Source organism: Geotrypetes seraphini, chromosome 3 (assembly GCF_902459505.1).
Source record: "Geotrypetes seraphini chromosome 3, aGeoSer1.1, whole genome shotgun sequence".
NCBI classification, from domain to species: domain Eukaryota; kingdom Metazoa; phylum Chordata; class Amphibia; order Gymnophiona; family Dermophiidae; genus Geotrypetes; species Geotrypetes seraphini.
The window spans coordinates 244,141,321-244,156,941 of NC_047086.1; the positions used below are offsets into that span (position 1 = coordinate 244,141,321).

Below are 15,621 nucleotides of genomic sequence, written 5' to 3' on the forward strand. Positions count from 1 at the left end.
GTTCATTACTTCAGGCAGTAAATAAATCCCCATCTAAAGAAGGTTCCTGAAGTCTGCTTCAGGGTATTTACCTAAAAGACTCAGGGGAGGTGCCTTAAGCAACCTGGGCTAATCAGAGCCTTAAGCCTCTCCCTTGCCCATCCCAGGATGCAAGGAAGGGGAAGGCCCGCCATTTTGTAAGAGGCGGGCCTGCCAGCAAGAGCAGCTACGTGTCCCTCTGCCTGGCTTTCCTGAATAAGATAGGGAGGGGCAAGAGGGTCATCAGGGACTTGGTGGAGTTGTTGGGGGTGGGGGTTCGGCAGGAGAGATTGGTCATCTCTTCTGCTTATCATTAGTTTGGAGTTTGTTTGTTTGTTTATTTTAATTTGCATGGGGGAGGGAATTTGAACTGTCAAACCTAACTTTTCTGTCAGTGCCCGAGTCAATTAGCGCTCAGTCACTGATCAGAAAGTAAGGGTACGACAGCTCAGACCTATCGGCAAAGTTTGGCCGCAAATGTGGCACAATGAGGTTAGGGAATCACTTGGCGATTATAGAGAATCGCTTGGAGTGCTCATTTTAATACTGATGACCTCATTGTACTACATTTGCTAGAAAACTTGGAAAAGAGCATGGTAAGCTGTTTTGATAAACCACCGCTAAAATACATGCACGCTAAACTGGCTGGAACTGGTTTAGCAACCACGTTAAAGGCAACCTTTTGAGAATCTGGCCCTCAGTTAGCTTTAGCTGGCTCCTCCATCCATGAGAACACAAGTCTATTGTTGGCTATACCACTGGAGAGTGTTGGGGCGGTAAACAGGGGGGAAGATTTCAAAATGAACACTTCAGCTGTTTGGCCCTAGGAAAATTATTCAAAGCAATACTGCTAGTTAGATTCTTCAAAATGTTAATGCATCTATTTCATAACTTTTATTCTTTTATTCTAGGCTACACCTAGTAAGGGAAGAGTTATCCTGATATAGTTTACTTTGTCCATTTTAACATATTTATGTTCACTTTTTATTATAAATTATGGTCTTTCTATGAAATCTGTTCTAGATGCTTTGCTGCATCACACGCTTTAGCACTTTACCCTGCGTTAAGTCCTCAATGAGAGGCAGGCATACAATTTCATCAATGCAGACAAACACACACACATCTATGCAAAAAAGCCTCTGTGCTTGGACAATACGATGGATTGCTGAGAGGTTAAAAAAAGCAAACAGCTTAGACACACTGAAGGTGTAGACTTCCACCTTATGATTTATGCATAATTAAACTTTTGTAAACTGTTCTGGTTTTTTGGGGAGGACGGGCTAAAGAACAAAATACTGTCTTATCAGAACATAAAACACAATAAAAACATATCATAGATTAAAAAAAAACCAAACCTCAAAGTTTGTCTTAAGGACCCACAGCTTCACATTCCACACAACAGCTGGTATTGTGAATATTAATAAGCCATATGGTCTGCCATAAGGAATTGTACATAGTCTGACACTAACAAACAATATTGTTCCCTAACATAAATAGCTAACAGTATGTTTCTTTTCTCTAGGGAAGGATTTCGCTTTCAATCCCAGGCTCAGAAAAGGAAAGAGAAGAAAATAATGACTGTGAAATAAACCTGAAGATGCAGAAGATGGAGTATATACAGTACAACCCCTTCCTAAGGTCTTCTATAATGTATATGAAAGCCCTCTTTGGAGTTGTACATTCTAGAATTTGAACACGTAGCTCTTAGAAGACCAACTAAGGGCATCTGATTAATCTAGTAAGTTATGTGTACAACTGAACTTATTCTATAAATTGCACACTAGTCAGAAATTTGGGCGCACAAGAAATGTCACCTAAAGTTAGGCACCAAAATTCCAGGCACTAACCCCCTCTTTTACTAAGGTGCGCTAATCGAATTAGCACGCGCTAAACACTAACGCATCCATAGACTAACATGCATGCGTTAGCGTTTAGCCCGCACTAATCGGTTAGCGCACCTTAGTAAAACAGGGCCTACGTATGAATTCTATAAACATAACTAAGCGCGCAATTGTCATTAGAGAACACTAGCATAAGTTGGTATTTATGCATCAACCCTTAAGCATGACCACTCACTCCATACTTATTTATTTATTTTGTTTTCTATCCTGTTTTCCCCGAGCTCAGAACGGTTGCCAGGTTAATATACATCTTAAATAATAAAATGCTAGCCGCGCATGCGCACTTGCCTTGCGTGTTCCCTGATCCCTTTTCTGTCGGGATGTGGCAAGACAAGTGCGCATGCGCGCCCTTCCCTGCTCTTCACCTCACAATACAGCCCTACCGGCCAAAGCCGCGGCAAGACAGTGCGGAGCGGCGGCTGCCGGGAGGAGGCTGCGGCGGCTTGAGGCGAAACGCGGTGCAGAGCGGCGGCTACCGGCCGCTAGCACCCCCTGCCCTCTCCGTCGTGGCCCAAGAAAGACGTGGCAGTGCAAGGCCTGGACGTCACTGCCGCGCGATGCGACGCCTGTGTGCTGCACAAAAAATAAAATGCTGCGTTTCGCCTGGGCAGACATGTTGGTGGTGGCGGCTGTGGAAGAGGGAATGGGAGCAGACACCAGCTCCCCGCGACCCGGCAGAGGCCCCACACACTCCCCCAACTCTGCTGACCCTTGCCCCTGCCTGTCCCACAGGGCACCCCTAGCAATCCTGGCCCACAATAGTCGGCCCAGACCCAAGGAAGAGGAGACACTGGAACACCAACAGGTACTCTGGATGGGATGAAAAAGGTGGAAATAGGAAAGGTAAAAGGGGAAATGGGAATATTGGTAGGTAAAAAGAAGGGAGAAGGGCTACTGATGGACAGGGGGAGCAGGGAAGGGCTACTGCTGGACAGGGGGAGAGACAGAAAGAAAGGGGGGCAGGGAGAAAGAAAGAAAGACACACATACAGAAAGAGAAATAAATGCCTAAGTCTACACATCTATTCTAGCACCCGTTAATGTAATGGGCTAAAAAACTAGTAATATATAATCAACATACAATTAACATAAATAACATACACGAGGAGGGTAATGAAAAGTTCACAACCCAAAATAATCCAATGCTTTGAATAGCAAGCACAACCAAAGAGGAAAAGGATCTCAGAAACTCACTTGACCACCAGATCTATGCGTAGATGTGGCACCTTGAACATATAACTGAGTGCATTATGAAAAGCATATGCTAATTTACACAAGCATCATCCACTCGATCTCAGCATTAAGACCAAATGGTGACACCGTATTCAATTAAATTACCTTCAATTCTGGCACTATTCTTTTCTTGGACGTTCAAAGATAGTCAAATTTCAAATGTGCGCATATATATATATATATATCTATAAGCATACAGTATACTCACTTTCTCACTCCCAAGGTTCAAAACAATATCTCCCAAGAACCTCAGCAACACCACTTAAGGCTCAAGCATTTCATTTCCTTAAGCTTTATGTGCCCGTTCGTCATTGGCTTTTAATCCTACAAAACATTCAGGAAAGAACTGAAAACCATACTATTCAAGAAATTTAAAAATGATCTAACCAAACCGTATCGACCCTTCCCAGATCCCGCCGCTACTATAGCTATCAACCTTGTAATCTCCTTGGGAATGCCCAGGCTAATTTCTTCTTGTAAACCGCCTAGAACTGAAAGGTATTGGCGGGATAGAAGACACCAATGTAATGTAATATAATCTTTTCAATTCAGTATATTATTTTATAGTATAATTTTTTTTATTTTTAAGTACTTAACTTTGTGGTCTCGTGATCAGGGAAAATACAGCCATGTTTGGCCCAAGCTTTTTCAAGGCGTTTTCACTATTTATCACACCAACTTCCCATATGACCACCTCTCCAAACAGTTTGGTACTTAAAAATACAGTTAAGTGCTTGAAAATAAAAAAATTATACTATAAAATAATACTAAATTGAAAAGATATAAATGATTTGTAGGATTAAGAACCAATGACGAACGGGCACATAAAGCTTAAGGCAATGAAATGCTTGAGCCTTAAGTGGTATCGCTGAGGTTCTTAGGAGATATTGTTTTGAACCTTGGGAGTGAGAAAGTGGGTATATGCTTCTAGATTTATATACACACACATTTGAAATTTGACACCGTATTCAATACATAGATCCAATGCTATTCTTTGTAATTAAACAATCTCTCATAATGGCCACCTTCCCACCCTACTGTAACCTGATCAACCTTAAGGTTGAGATTTACTGAACATAAATCACCTATTGTTCCTATGAATACGCAGACTCCTTTAGTCCATAATTGGCTTGAAAAAAAGTCATACAATTTAGGATATCAGATGGTGAATTATTGATCAGGTTGTATTATATAAATTATATAAAGTCCATGGCAGAATAATTGGAACGCCCTGACTTACCCATGCCTGTCCCATGTGAATGCCCCCTTTGCAGTTACAATGTTAGACAATTTACGTTTTGTACTTTACGGAACAGGTTCATAACTCATGCGCCTTTTACTGCTAGTTACGACCAATAATTATTGCTAGTTATGGTCAATGAAGCGTCAGTCAAGGGCCAAATATATTATTACAGTGTATTGCAGCAGATTCCAGGCGGGTCCCAAGATGCCATGCACTGACGCCAGCCGACTGATCATAGTGAGAGGCATGTCCTGTAGGCAGTCAGCCGGCGCCGATGGCTCTTCTCCTCGCTGGCATCTCTTCTCCTCTTCCCACACCTCCCCTCATCTAGGATCCCCCCACCAGCGAAGTGACAGGTTCAGGGTCGCAGCCAGAGGGCATCTGCGCATGCGCGGATGTCGACATGATGACATCATGCACGCACCACACAATTCTATAGAACTGTGCACCCTTTGTAGAACAGCGCTTAGGGTCAGATTGTGCAAATGGTGCTGTTATTTGCTATTATTATTATAGATATAATACTAAGAAATTTGCTACTACTACTCCTATTATTTATTACTTATATAGCACTAAAAGGCGTACGCAGCACTGTACATTTGAACATTTAATAGACAGTCCCTGCCCAGGAGAGCTTACAATCTAACTTGGACAGACAGACATGACAGAACCCAAGGTGAGAGGATTTAGGCACCTTTTGAAGAATCATGGCTACATAAAAGGGAATTACCGTAAATGTAGGCCAGGTTTTAAAGAAGGATATGGCGATACTCGAGAGGGTTCAGAAGAGAGGGACACGTTTGATAAAAGGTATGGAAAACCTTTCATACGCTGAAAGACTGGAGAAACTGGGGCTCTTTTCCCTGGAGAAGCGGAGACTTAGAGGGGATATGATAGAGACTTACAAGATCATGAAGGGCATAGAGAGGGACAGATTCTTCAAACTTTCGAAAACTACAAGAACGAGAGGGCTTTCGGAAAAAATTAAAAGGGAACAGATTCAGAACCAATGCTAGGAAGTTCTTCTTCAACCAACGGGTGGTGGACACCTGAAATACGCTTCCAGAGGGCGTGATAGGACAGATACAGTATTGGAGTTCAAGAAGGGTTTGGACAATTTTCTGAAGGAAAAGGGGATAGAAGAGTATAGATAGAGGGTTAAATACAGGTTTCTGGACCTGATGGGCCGCTGCGTGAGCGGACTGCTGGGCATGATGGACCTCTGGTCTGACCCAGCAGAGGCACTGCTTATGTTCTTATGTCTAAATTCCCAGTGCCTACCTTCCACAAGGATTGCATCTAAAGAGATGCCTAAGGCCATTTCTGGCGTTAACCATGCCTACAGTGGCCATAGGCGCCCTTAGCTGCCTCTTTAGTCAGGACAAAGGCACCATTTTTGGAGGCACCTCCATTTTTTAAATGACATTTTAATTGGTGCAGTCAATTACAGCACTGATTGAACCCTTATGTCAGTTAGAGAAATGGGCAGAGAAATGGCAGATTAAATTTAATGTGGAAAAGTGCAAAGTAATGCATTTAGGCAAAAAGAACAAGGAACACGAATATAGAATGTCAGGTGTAACCCTGGGTAAGAGCGAACAGGAAAAGGACCTGGGTGTGCTGATAGATAAGACCCTGAAACCGTTGGCACAATGCACGGCAGCGGCAAAGAAGGCAAATAGAATGTTAGGCATCATAAAGAAGGGAATCACGAGAAGATCGGAGAGAGTTATAATGCCGCTCTATAGAGCAATGGTCAGACCACACATGGAATACTGTGTCTCTCATTGGTCTCCCAACCTAAAGAAGGATATATAAAACTGCTGGAGAGTGTGCAGAGACGAGCGACGAAGCTGGTAAAAGGTATGGAGAACTTGGAATACGAGTAACAACTTAAGAGACTGGGATTGTTCTCCCTTGAGAAAAGGAGACTGCAAGGGGATATGATCGAGACTTTCAAGATACTGAAAGGAATCGACAAAATAGAGCAGGAAAAAAAATTATTTACAATGTCCAATGTGACACGGACAGGAGAACATGGACTGAAGCTAAGGGGGGACAGGTCCAGGTCAAATATCAGGAAGTTCTGATTCACGCAGCGAGTGGTGGACATCTGGAATGCTCTCCCAGAGGAGGTTATTGCAGAATCCACCATTCTAGGATTTAAAAGCAACTAGATGCACATCTCCTTACGAGAGGCATAGAGGGATATGGGTGACTAAAATTATGCCAGCTGTTCACCTGGCTGGGCCTCAGCGTGTGCGGATCGCCGGACTTGATGGATCTAAGATCTGATCCGGAGATGGTGGTTCTTATGTTATCTCCCCCCTTCCTTGCCATGTAAACTGCCCCCTCCCCTCATCTCTGGTGGTTTAGTGGTAGGCTGGGACAGGAGGGATCCGTCCCAGCCGACTAATAATTTTTTCCTTCTCCCCGATACCTTTTTAAAACACCCCCTGCCCTGCAGTACCTTTTTTTTTTTAAAAGCAAAATATCAGAGAGGTTTATTTCCAAAAGCTAACATTTAAATTAATAAATGCAAAATAAAATACTTTTTTCTACCTTTGTTGTTTGAACACATTTTGGTTTTTTTTTGCTAATTTACTTTGACTCCATGCATCTCTTTTCTGTTTTTATCTGTTTCTTCTGTTTGTGCAGGGTCTCCTATCCCACTGACATTTCTTCTATTCCCAGGTCCCCCATCCTTGTTCTTTCTGCACCCCGATTTGCCCTACCAGCATCTTCTTTTTCTGTCCCTGTCCCTATCCTACCTCCATGTCCCCATCTGCCCTTTTTCCAGTATTGTCCCTCGGTGTCCTAATCTCCTCCATTTTCCAGCATTGCCTCTATGTTCCACTGTTCCTACCCTCTCCCTGTCTACCATTGACAGTCTGCATCCCTGACCCTGTGATCCCTCCTTGTCCAGCATCTCTCTTCTATGTTCTTATCTCTCCCCATATTCAGCTCCTCCTATCTCTTCCCTTCTTCTATAGATCCCCTCCCCCATGTCACCTCACCTCAAGGCCACATATCTTCCTGGCCTGCCCCCCCCCCCTCCCGATGCTGTCATCTTTTCCTCTGTTTCCCTCCACCAATGCAGTCCCTTTCTTTCCACTCCACCTGCTCTTCCTCATCCCCATGTTCCTCCTTACTACTCCGGCAGCAGTGATTGCATGCAATCTTCCCTGCAGTGCCTTTATAAACACCCCCTTAAGCCTGGTGGTCCAGTGGTGTATGGGCTAGCAGGAACATGCTTTGTGCACTGCTGCCTGGCCCAGCGCCTCTTTCTGAATGGCTGGCATCATGCGGGCGGGCAGTGTTTTCCAAAGGTATGGGGGGGGGGCGTCTTCGCTACATAAGACGCACCGACATTTCGACCCACTTTTGGGTGGAAAAAAAGAGCATCTTATGGAGTGAAAAATACGGTACATACAAAATTACGTACAAAAATACATACAAGATTAGCAATAAATACACCCACAAAACAAAGCAAAAAGATATAAACAATAAAATACATAGGTGACCAGCACCTTACTGTCATCATCTCCTCTTTATAAATAACACAGTCTCGTACCCTGTATTTCATCTGGCAAAAAAGATGCAGTTTCAGCAGTCTTTTAAAGTTTTGTGTATTCTGTTGCTGACGAATGCACTCAGGGTGATTGTTCCATTCCCTAGGCCCTATACAATGGAATAGACCAGTGTTCTTCAACCTTTTTACACCTATGGACCAGCAGAAATAAAAGAATTATTTTGTGGACCTGCATTGGTCCGCAGACCGGCGGTTGAAGAACACTGGGCTAAGTCGTGGGCCAGACCCTGCCCATCTCTACCCAATCTCCACCCCAGACCCCGCCCCCATAGTCCTAATTGTAACACTATTTTTTCCATTCATTTTTCATATATACACACACAATATAATCTTATTAACAATGCATCGATCGCACCGCAGTCCGGCAGTTGAAGAACACAGTTTTGGGCCCGATGCATGTGCCGGCCCTGTGGACCGACAGGAAATTTCTGTGGACCGGCACCGGTCCATGGACCGGTGGTTGAAGATCACTGGAATAGACTATCCCTAGACACTGTTAGCTGTAGCGCTTTTACAGATGGAATTTGCAGCTCTAACTCCTCTGCAAATCGAAGCGGACGAGACAAAACACTTGGCACAATGCTCTCAACAAGATGCTTAGGAGCCAAGTTGTGGAAGCACATCTAAACGGTTAGTAATAGCTTGAAGTGGATCCTATCCATCAGCTTCGACCAATTAAAAACTCACATAATATTCTGTCACGTGTTCTCGTCTCCCCCAACCTAAACATAGTTCTGATCACTGAATTTTGGGCTACCTGGAGCGCAGAGAGAGAAGGGTAGATTGAAGAGACCTAAGTTAATCCCAGTAAATTCCTCTGCTCCCAATATTGGAACTACTTTTCTGTACCATCTGCTGTTATTTGCCCTGAATTTACACGGTGGACTGTGTTTAGTTACTTTGGCCCTGTACCTTGCCCGCTTTGTTGTGCAACTAACCCTGTTTAAAACTGGTGTTACAACTCATTTGTGCAAGCACTCCAGGAGTCATGAGTTCTTCCTTGGTCTGCCCGGATGGGATCATGAGCTGCAGAATACTTCTCCTGCTCTGCTTTATTTTATAGTTTTTTATCTTATATGTACTGCTCTGTTGACATGCATTTTTGATTGAAGGGCAACACATTAAAATGTTAACTAAAGTAATCTGAAGTCTTAGAGAAAAAGATCCAGATTTACTGCAAAGCTTCACAACAATTCCTGTAAGAATCAATCAAAGCTTCCTGTCTCTCTCTCTTAAAGCTACTTCTATGTTCAGCTTGTAATTCACTTCCTTGAAGACTAAGACATAGATTTATACATTTGCAGAGAGCAAAACAATTTAAAGGGACAACATTTATCAAAGCAATTTTGAAAGACATAAAATGTTAGCAGAGCTGTTTAGCTAACATGAAGGAAACAAAATGAATATACATTTATATATATATATATATATATTGCTCCCCCGAGATTCGGAGGTTCCGTTCCAGGAACCTCCGTGAATCTCGATAAACTGCGAATACGGTCTTTCATGGGGGAGCCTGAAGAGGGCAGCGGGAGAGCAGCTGGAGCGCCACGAGTGCCAGAAATCACTTGCGGTACGCTCCAACTACCTCTTCCTGCACAAAGTCGGGCCTTATCCAATCAGGAGCTGCGTGTCAAAGCAGCTCCTGATTGGATAAGGCCCGACTTAGTGCAGGAAGAGGCAGTTGGAGCGTACCGCGAGTGATTTCCTGCACTCGTGGCGCTCCGGCTGCTCTCTCCTGCCTCTCCCGCTGCCCTCTCCTTGTTGGCGGTTCGCGGTCCGAAAATACCGTGAATGACCGGGACCACCAACCTCCAACAACATACACACAACTGTTGAATAGTGCATAAAATTTTACAAAGCCGCGCTAGTGGTTTTAATGCACACACCGGATTAGCATGCGCTACTGTGTGCGCTAGCCGGAAATTTACCGCCTGCTCCAAAGGAGGCGGTAGCGGCTAGCGTGTATGGCAATTTAGCGCATGCTATTCCACACGTTAAGGCCCTAGCACGGCTTTGTAAAAGGAGCCCTTAATAGATCACTAGCTGTAATCTCAGAGATGTATGAACTTCACTAAGGTGAAACCTTGTAGTCAATTGACAATGTATGTGTGAGGGGCCGCTGAAAAGTTTTCAGCCCAACCAAGAAGTGAATGATATGAAGCCATGAAACTTACAAGTTGTTCCACACTTTTCTTGACACGTTTCATTTCAATGATATGAAACAAAATGAAACGTGTAAAGTGTGGAATAACTCGGAAGTTTCATGGCTCCCCATCATTCTCTTCTTGGCTGGGCAGTTTTTTCCTCTGCTGCCCCCGGGTGTTTACCGTCTTGCCGGCTCCCTCCTCTGTCTTGCTTCAGCGTTTGCGCGGCCCCAGAAACATTTTTTTCGGGCAATGCGGCCCAGGGAATCCAAAAGATTGGACACCCCTGTTTTAGACCCTGCCAAACGAAGATAATGGGGAGAAGACAAAATTCTTCACACAAGACCAAGCAGAAGAACATATGAACATAATTCTTTTTCCTGATTTGCTTTTGCAATGAACAGCATATTTGAGCTTTGTCAGATACTCTAGTCTGAGCTACCTCTTCAGTAGACGAGACAAAAAAGAACTTTTCCTCGTTGATAAGTCACACGACTGTTTCCTTTTGACTGTCTCCACAAATATCGGAAACACATTGTAAGACGGTCTTGGACCAATATACCTTATTTGGGAGACAAATCTGTTTGAAATTAAACTGTAAACTTCTTTTTTTCAGATCATGCTGTAGTTTCATGATATTGATTTATTTGGTTTTCTAACCCGTCCTTCCAGAAGAGCTCAGAACGGATTACAAGGATAACATGACTTTTTAGGATTATTTGTACGTAATGATGATTTTGTTTTTAAATTATGTATGCAACTCTGTGAACCGTTTAGTTATAGATTTTTTTTGGACCCCTGTTAGGTTACAAAAGTTAGACAGTTCTAAATCTAATAGATGCTGGCACTGTCATCTGGACTTTGGGACATTGGATCATTTGTTGTTCTATTGTCCTATGATACTCAACTTTTGGAAGTCAATATGGGGACAGATTAATATCATACTGGAATTTTATTATATTTTTTATTTATTTATTTTTTTATATATACCGCCAAAGGCAAAGCAGTTCGAGGCGGTTTACAATAAGAAGAGCTGGACAGTCAGCGAAGATATAACAATGAAGTCCTTGAATACAATGAATTTTTAGAAGAACAGTGATGTCTTAGAATACATGCATATTAGTGGGGGGGGAAGAGAAACAGAGTGAAAGTCGCATTGTAGGGACGTCAAGTCCATTAAATAGAATACAGGGGAAAGTCTTTAGGAGTTCTTGGTTACAAAACGGTTAAACAGGTTGACTAGTTTTCTGAAGTTAAGGTAGGATGAAGAGTGCGTGATGAGATTACTTAGGTAATCATATGTAGAACATTACTGCATCTTAAGCCCCCCATGGACCGCTATAAATGCCGGCTTTTCCTAATTATGACAGGGATAGCCATGCAAATGGTAACTCGTAATTGGAAAAATTATGATCGCCTCAATTTTCCTTTTTGGTGGGCAAATTTATGTTCAAGCTATAGATATGAGAAAATGAATGCTGACATGTTGGGGCATAGCAATTTATTTAAATTGGTTTGGGTCCACCATTGACATCTTTTATTTCTTCATTATAGTTGTCTTTTGTCTTAATTTTTGTTTATTTCCATATACCTCCAGGGAAGGGAAGCCCTTTGAATACATACATCCAGGTGGGTGGGAGGAGAGTGGGATTATGTTACTACTTTAAATAGGGAAAGGTTATTGAAAGAATCTATGTATTTATGTTTTTGTTGACTAGTTATTGGATGGGTGGGTTTAAATGCTCATGCATGTCTGTAAGATGAATGTGCTTTTCTTGATTTATTATATGTTTATATACTTCTATATTGCACTGTTGATATATGAAAATCAATAAAGATTTTAAAAAAATCTATTAAACTAAAAGTTTGTTTTACTAATGTATACATTCTTTTCACTTTCAAAATGACAAAACAATTATTAAATTAGTTATAAACGGTATAGAAATTTTTAAAATAAATACATTTATACAAAGTGATGGCAAACATAGCATGGCAGAACATTGTCTGACAAAACTGGCAAGACAGTTAACAAAGCATGGTAAAACATAATATGACAAAACAAGGTATGGTGAGCATAGTATGGCAAAACAAAGCATGGCAAACTTCCCCCCCCACACACACACACACCCCGTTCTTTTACAAAACCATAGTGCGTAGCCCTGGCGGTAACAGATCTGATGCTCTTAGGAATTCTATGAGTGTCAGAACTGTTACTGCCACGGCCGGTGCTAAAAACCTCGCTACATTTTTGTAAAAGGGGGGTTTAGTATTACAAGCATGGCTAACCTAGTATGACACGACAGGGAAAAATAGTAAGGCAAGCACAGCACGATATTCTGTATTAAGGAAATTTTGTGGGGGGAGACCGATTTATTGGTTTACTGCATTTTACAAAGTTTGCTTGTGTTTGAAATTGTGGATGTAAATGTTTTTGCAAACAACTGAAAATGAAGAAAATAAAAAATTGGTCCAAAACAAGAAACTTATATCGACCAGAGAACAAATTGATATCAAGTTGTATTAGATTACCAGACCTCAAATACCCAAGGCACTACTTGAATGATTTTTCCTGCCCTTACTGGGGTGGTAAATTCATCATTGGTCTTGGCAAAGTGACTTATGCTGTGAAAATTTATTTAAATATTTATAGTATCAATTTTCAATAAATATAAAGTGCATTAAGTGCATAAGGTGCTTGAGGAAGGGAAGCACTTATCTTTTGTGCCCGACGGCTGCCCACCGTTTCACACTCGGTTTCATCAGGGGCTACGCCTCCTTCTATTATTGCACCAAACTTATTTAAAGAACTTTAACGGAGCCATAATGATCAGCACCCGCACTTTATATTTATTGAAAATTGATACTATAAATATTTAAATAAATTTTCACAGCATAAGTCACTTTGCCAAGACCAATGATGAATTTAATACCCCAGTAAGGGCAGGAAAAATCATTCAAGTAGTGCCTTGGGTATTTGAGGTCTGGTAATCTAATACAACTTGATATCAATTTGTTCTCTGGTCTATATTAATGTTTTTGCAAACAACAAGAGTCCAACCCATGGGTTCAAAATCACACATAAAGCAGTGGGAACGGACAATGAACACTCCTCCCCCCCAAAAAAAAAAATTATAGAAAAACAGACTTGTTTATGCCAAAACAAAAGGACAGGATATCAACTGTGGACCCGACACAGTAGTGTTAGATTGACTTAGCTTTGTATTAACAAAAGACTTGTTCACCTGTGCATTACAACACTAAGTGAACCCTGATACAACACTAAGTGAACCCTGATGCAGGCGTTTTGTCTCGCCAAAACACAGTACTGTGTCGGGCCCACACTTGGTGTCCTTTCCTTTTGTTTTGGAATAAACAAGTCTGTTTTTATGGTTCATAGTCAGTCGCGCGCGAGACACCAGCGCGCCGACAATGGAGGGCAGACAATTCAGCGCAAGACACCAGCGCGCCACGGGAAAACTTAGTTTTAAAGAGCTCCGAAGCGGGGTGTGAGCGGGGAACCATCTCACACTTTACTGCATAGTGTTCGCGCTGCTGTTGGGGGGGGAGGGGTTGGAGGTTGGAACCCTCCATTATAGAGAAAACTGAACTTTTTCCGATTTTTTTCTGGCGCGCGATTGTCCTATCACCGTTTTTATGTATATATTTGGAGTGTTCATTGCTTGTTTCCACCACTTTTTATGTAAGTGTTTTTGTACATCGCTTAGATGTAAGCGATTCATAATTTTTTTAAAAACAAACAACCAAATAAATAAAACCTAGCATGGTAGACATGGAACGACAAACACTGTGTGGCAGACATAGCATGATAATCATCAGATGATATCTTTCAAGATGCTTTAGAAGCCAGCACTCTGACTTCAGCGTACTCAGTAACACATCCCAGACACCAGGAACGAGAACAATGTCATGTCTACAGTTTCCTGATCAGTGAGGATTAGTGCTTTGGTGGCCCTGCTAAGAAAGATTAAACAGCTTTCCCTGCATTGTAAGTAAAACAACAGTGCAACTGCAGATAGACATATGAAAAAAAACCAACAACAACCAACTCCTCCAAATGTACTCACCATCACTTTGCTCCAAAACTCAGCCTCAGCAGTGCAATGCTCCATCTTGTACATTTATCCACAGCCTTCTCAGAGTGCCCAGACAAAGTGCCACTTGATACAAAGAATAGATGCAGCATGGGAATGAGAAAAAAACGTTTCTGACTGCTTACACTGTGTTCAGAGAAAATGAATGCAAACTTCAAGCGCCACAAGGAGCTCCACGGTCTTCGATTTACATAATTTGGTGCCGAGATGGGTGGTGGCATTCCTCAAGCTTATGATTAAGAAGCTAAGGCTGCCTGTACTCAGCCAAGCATATGCAGAAGATATTACAATAGAAGGCATGAAATTATATGTGTGTCGGTAGGATTATAATTGATGACACCATGCACAACTCCACCACGCCTCAAATGTGCAAGCCATGCCAAGTGCAACTTCCATCGAGTGCCACTTGTTTCCAAGTAAACTTGCAATCAGATGTCTAAACAGCATCTAGTGATTATATGTCCCCACAGTGGCTCTTCTTAAGGTGCGCAGAATAGCTTTTTTTGTCAAATTTAGAGCTGTTTCGGATGTATTTATAAATCATGAGAGAGAAAAGAAGCAGCAGCCGGAAGCTGCAGATAATTTTCCTGTAAAAATAACTGAACTCAGCCACAGTGTTCCATCTGATTTATAGGCTATAAAGGGACAAGTATGCAAAATATAGACCGCTTTCTTAATTCTGCTTCCTATTCTGTTTGCATGCTTCCAAAACCTCCCATCCTGTGGCTTGGCCTGATTTCCTCCTTTGGACTGTCTCCTAAAAGCTCCACTACAGAAAGGGTTATTTACCTTGAACAAAAATTCACTCAGTATTGGGTAAGGTCAAGAGACTGATACGGTTTCATCCATAAAAATTCTTGATGTCTCTGTTGCGATAGACTGAACAAAGCTACATACCTGTTGTTAAGATAGTCTTTTCGAGGGACCGCTGAAAAGTTCTCAGCACAACCAACAAGGTTGGGGCGGTCTCCATCGAGGGTTATACACTTAAGTCCAGTGATTTCTCCACTCTTTTTTCGTTCTGTCGGAAAAATGCGGAACAAAAAAAAGTGGAAAATCGCTGGACTCGGTGTATAGCCCTCAGTGGAGACTGTCCCAACTTTGTCAATTGGGCTGAGAACTTTTCAGCAGCCCCTCAGGTTAAAAAGCACTACCACAAGGCGTGCTCAGGCGTCCTGTGGTAGCTTTTGCATGTGTGTGTGCACGCTACCCACATGTTACAAATTTTTATTTTATTTTTAGTGCAGGGGCAGATTATAGGCATGTTCTGTGCTAATTGGTTAGCACAGCTATATTTCCATCCATTAACCAATTATTTATTTATTCACTCATTCAATTTTCTATACTGTTCTCCCAGGGGAGCTTAGAATGGTTTA

The 15,621-nt window shown here is 42.1% G+C and overlaps 1 protein-coding gene across 1 annotated transcript in view; it reads right to left on the bottom strand.

Annotated features, from left to right (window-relative positions):
- Nucleotides 1-1,037: 1,037 nt before the first annotated feature.
- Nucleotides 1,038-15,621, bottom strand: part of SAMD5 (sterile alpha motif domain containing 5) — a 1,167,496-nt gene continuing 1,152,912 nt past the window's right edge. Inside the window, exon 3 of the mRNA XM_033937637.1 lies at nucleotides 1,038-1,183. Coding sequence (XP_033793528.1) covers nucleotides 1,038-1,183 — 146 coding nt within the window. The remainder of the gene's footprint in view (nucleotides 1,184-15,621) is intronic.